This window comes from Sinocyclocheilus grahami, unplaced genomic scaffold (genome assembly GCF_001515645.1).
Source record: "Sinocyclocheilus grahami isolate Dianchi unplaced genomic scaffold, SAMN03320097.WGS_v1.1 scaffold16784.1, whole genome shotgun sequence".
Lineage (NCBI taxonomy): Eukaryota > Metazoa > Chordata > Actinopteri > Cypriniformes > Cyprinidae > Sinocyclocheilus > Sinocyclocheilus grahami.
This window is the reverse complement of record NW_015516273.1, coordinates 1,395-3,225: the sequence shown is the minus strand read 5'-3', so window position 1 is coordinate 3,225 and position 1,831 is coordinate 1,395. Positions and strand designations below refer to the sequence as shown.

General features: G+C 42.8%; 1 protein-coding gene across 1 annotated transcript in view; it reads left to right on the top strand.

Annotated features, from left to right (window-relative positions):
- The window catches only part of LOC107579348 (C-C chemokine receptor type 9-like), a 2,195-nt gene continuing 364 nt past the window's right edge, over positions 1–1,831 (top strand). The window contains exons 1-3 of the mRNA XM_016265184.1: positions 1–29; positions 275–333; positions 487–1,831. The exon at positions 487–1,831 is cut by the window's right edge and continues 364 nt beyond it. Of these exons, the coding sequence (XP_016120670.1) occupies positions 292–333; positions 487–1,539 (1,095 nt within the window). The 5' untranslated portion in view covers positions 1–29; positions 275–291 and the 3' untranslated portion in view covers positions 1,540–1,831. The remainder of the gene's footprint in view (positions 30–274; positions 334–486) is intronic.

The following is a 1,831-nucleotide window of genomic DNA, read 5'->3' as shown; positions in this document are numbered from 1 at the left end:
TAGTCCACATTTTTCTCAAGAAACGTAGAGTAAGTACTGGCTTTAACTGGCTTTCTGTAACATTAACTGATAATGATAATGAATTGAGAATTGATAGTGTTTAATTTCATTTAAACAGAACAAATTCAAAAGTCTGATTATTGATATGCACTGTTTTTTGTTGTGGATATTTGGGAATATAATATTTAGTGTATTCTACCATGAAAAAAACATTTGAACATTTGATAATATGAGTATTTTTAATATTTCTTTCTATATTTTTTATTTATTTAAGAACAGAAAAGATCAACAATGAACATAACCGAGTCTGCGACCCTGTTGACTTCAGAATATGTAAGTGATATCTGAATATTTACATTAAGTGCATGCTGTCTCATTATAATGTTTGTATGCATCTTTAACATCAACATGATTGCAGTTTAAATGCACAGTATCAGGGTTAATAAGATAACAGCTCAGTAAGACATGCTTTGCTAAATTTAACAGGATTATGAAGATTCTTCCACAACTATGGGTGATTATGAAGGCGGGGAAATATGTGACAAAGCAGCAGTGCGAGAGTTTCGAAGGTACTATGAGCCTGCTTTCTATTGGATAATTGTGATTCTGGGAGCTATTGGCAACACTCTGGTGGTCTGGATATACACACACTTCAAAAACCGCCTGAAGGCGATGACAGACGTTTATCTATTGAACCTGGCTTTGGCCGATTTGTTCTTCCTCTGCACTCTGCCATTCTGGGCTGCCGACTCCATCTACGGTTGGACCTTTGGCTCGGGCCTCTGCAAAATCGTCTCTGCCATTTACAAGATCAACTTCTTCAGCAGCATGTTTCTACTTACCTGCATCAGCGTCGACCGCTACATAGTGATTGTCCAGACAACCAAAGCGCAGAACTCCAAGAGGGATCGTCTCCTGTACAGCAAACTCATCTGTGTGTTAGTCTGGCTCCTGGCAGCCGTGATGTCCATCCCAGAGTTTCTCTTCGCTCGTTCGAAAGAGGACGATCAGGGCAATCACTTTTGTATGATGGTCTACTGGAACAACGAAAACAATCATACAAAAATACTGGTCCTGGCTCTCCAGATCTGCATGGGCTTCTGCATCCCTCTCATAGTGATGATCTTCTGCTATACCAACATCATCCGCACTTTGCTGAAGACGAGGAACTTCGAGAAGCACAAGGCCCTGCGGGTCATCCTGGCAGTTGTGGCCGTGTTTGTTGTCTCTCAGCTTCCGTACAACAGCATGTTGGTCTTCGAAGCCACTCAGGCAGCCAATACAACTGTCACAAACTGCGAAGAGGTCCAGCGCTTTGACATTGCCGGCCAGGTTATGAAGAGTCTCGCTTACATGCACAGCTGCCTAAATCCGTTCCTTTATGCCTTCGTCGGAGTGCGTTTCCGAAAAGATGTCTTTCGACTTTTCCAAAAGCTTGGCTGTATTCCAACCCTCAAGAACTCCAACTTGCTGCAGGGAAGCTCTCACCGCCCCTCTGTTATGTCGGACACAGAAACCACCAATGCACTCTCATTGTGAGTCAGCTCTCAACACTGTCAGTGAGGCTTGCTTAGCAAAGGCTTCTGTTTTGCTGCAGGTGCTTAGCATCTGAGTTTCAAAGCAGAAGTTTGAGGTTCCATAGGAGGACTTTGCATGCTTGGAAACATGCTGCCTGGTGGAGGGTGAAGTAACCTGCTCACCACAATGAGATGGCTGCAGCCTTGAATATTGCATAACAAGAGTTCTCTTTGTTTGACTGGGCCATTCAAATGAATGTCAAATCCTGTTCAAATAATTGTGAACTGAATGAACAGTGTTGTGGCAGGGAGAG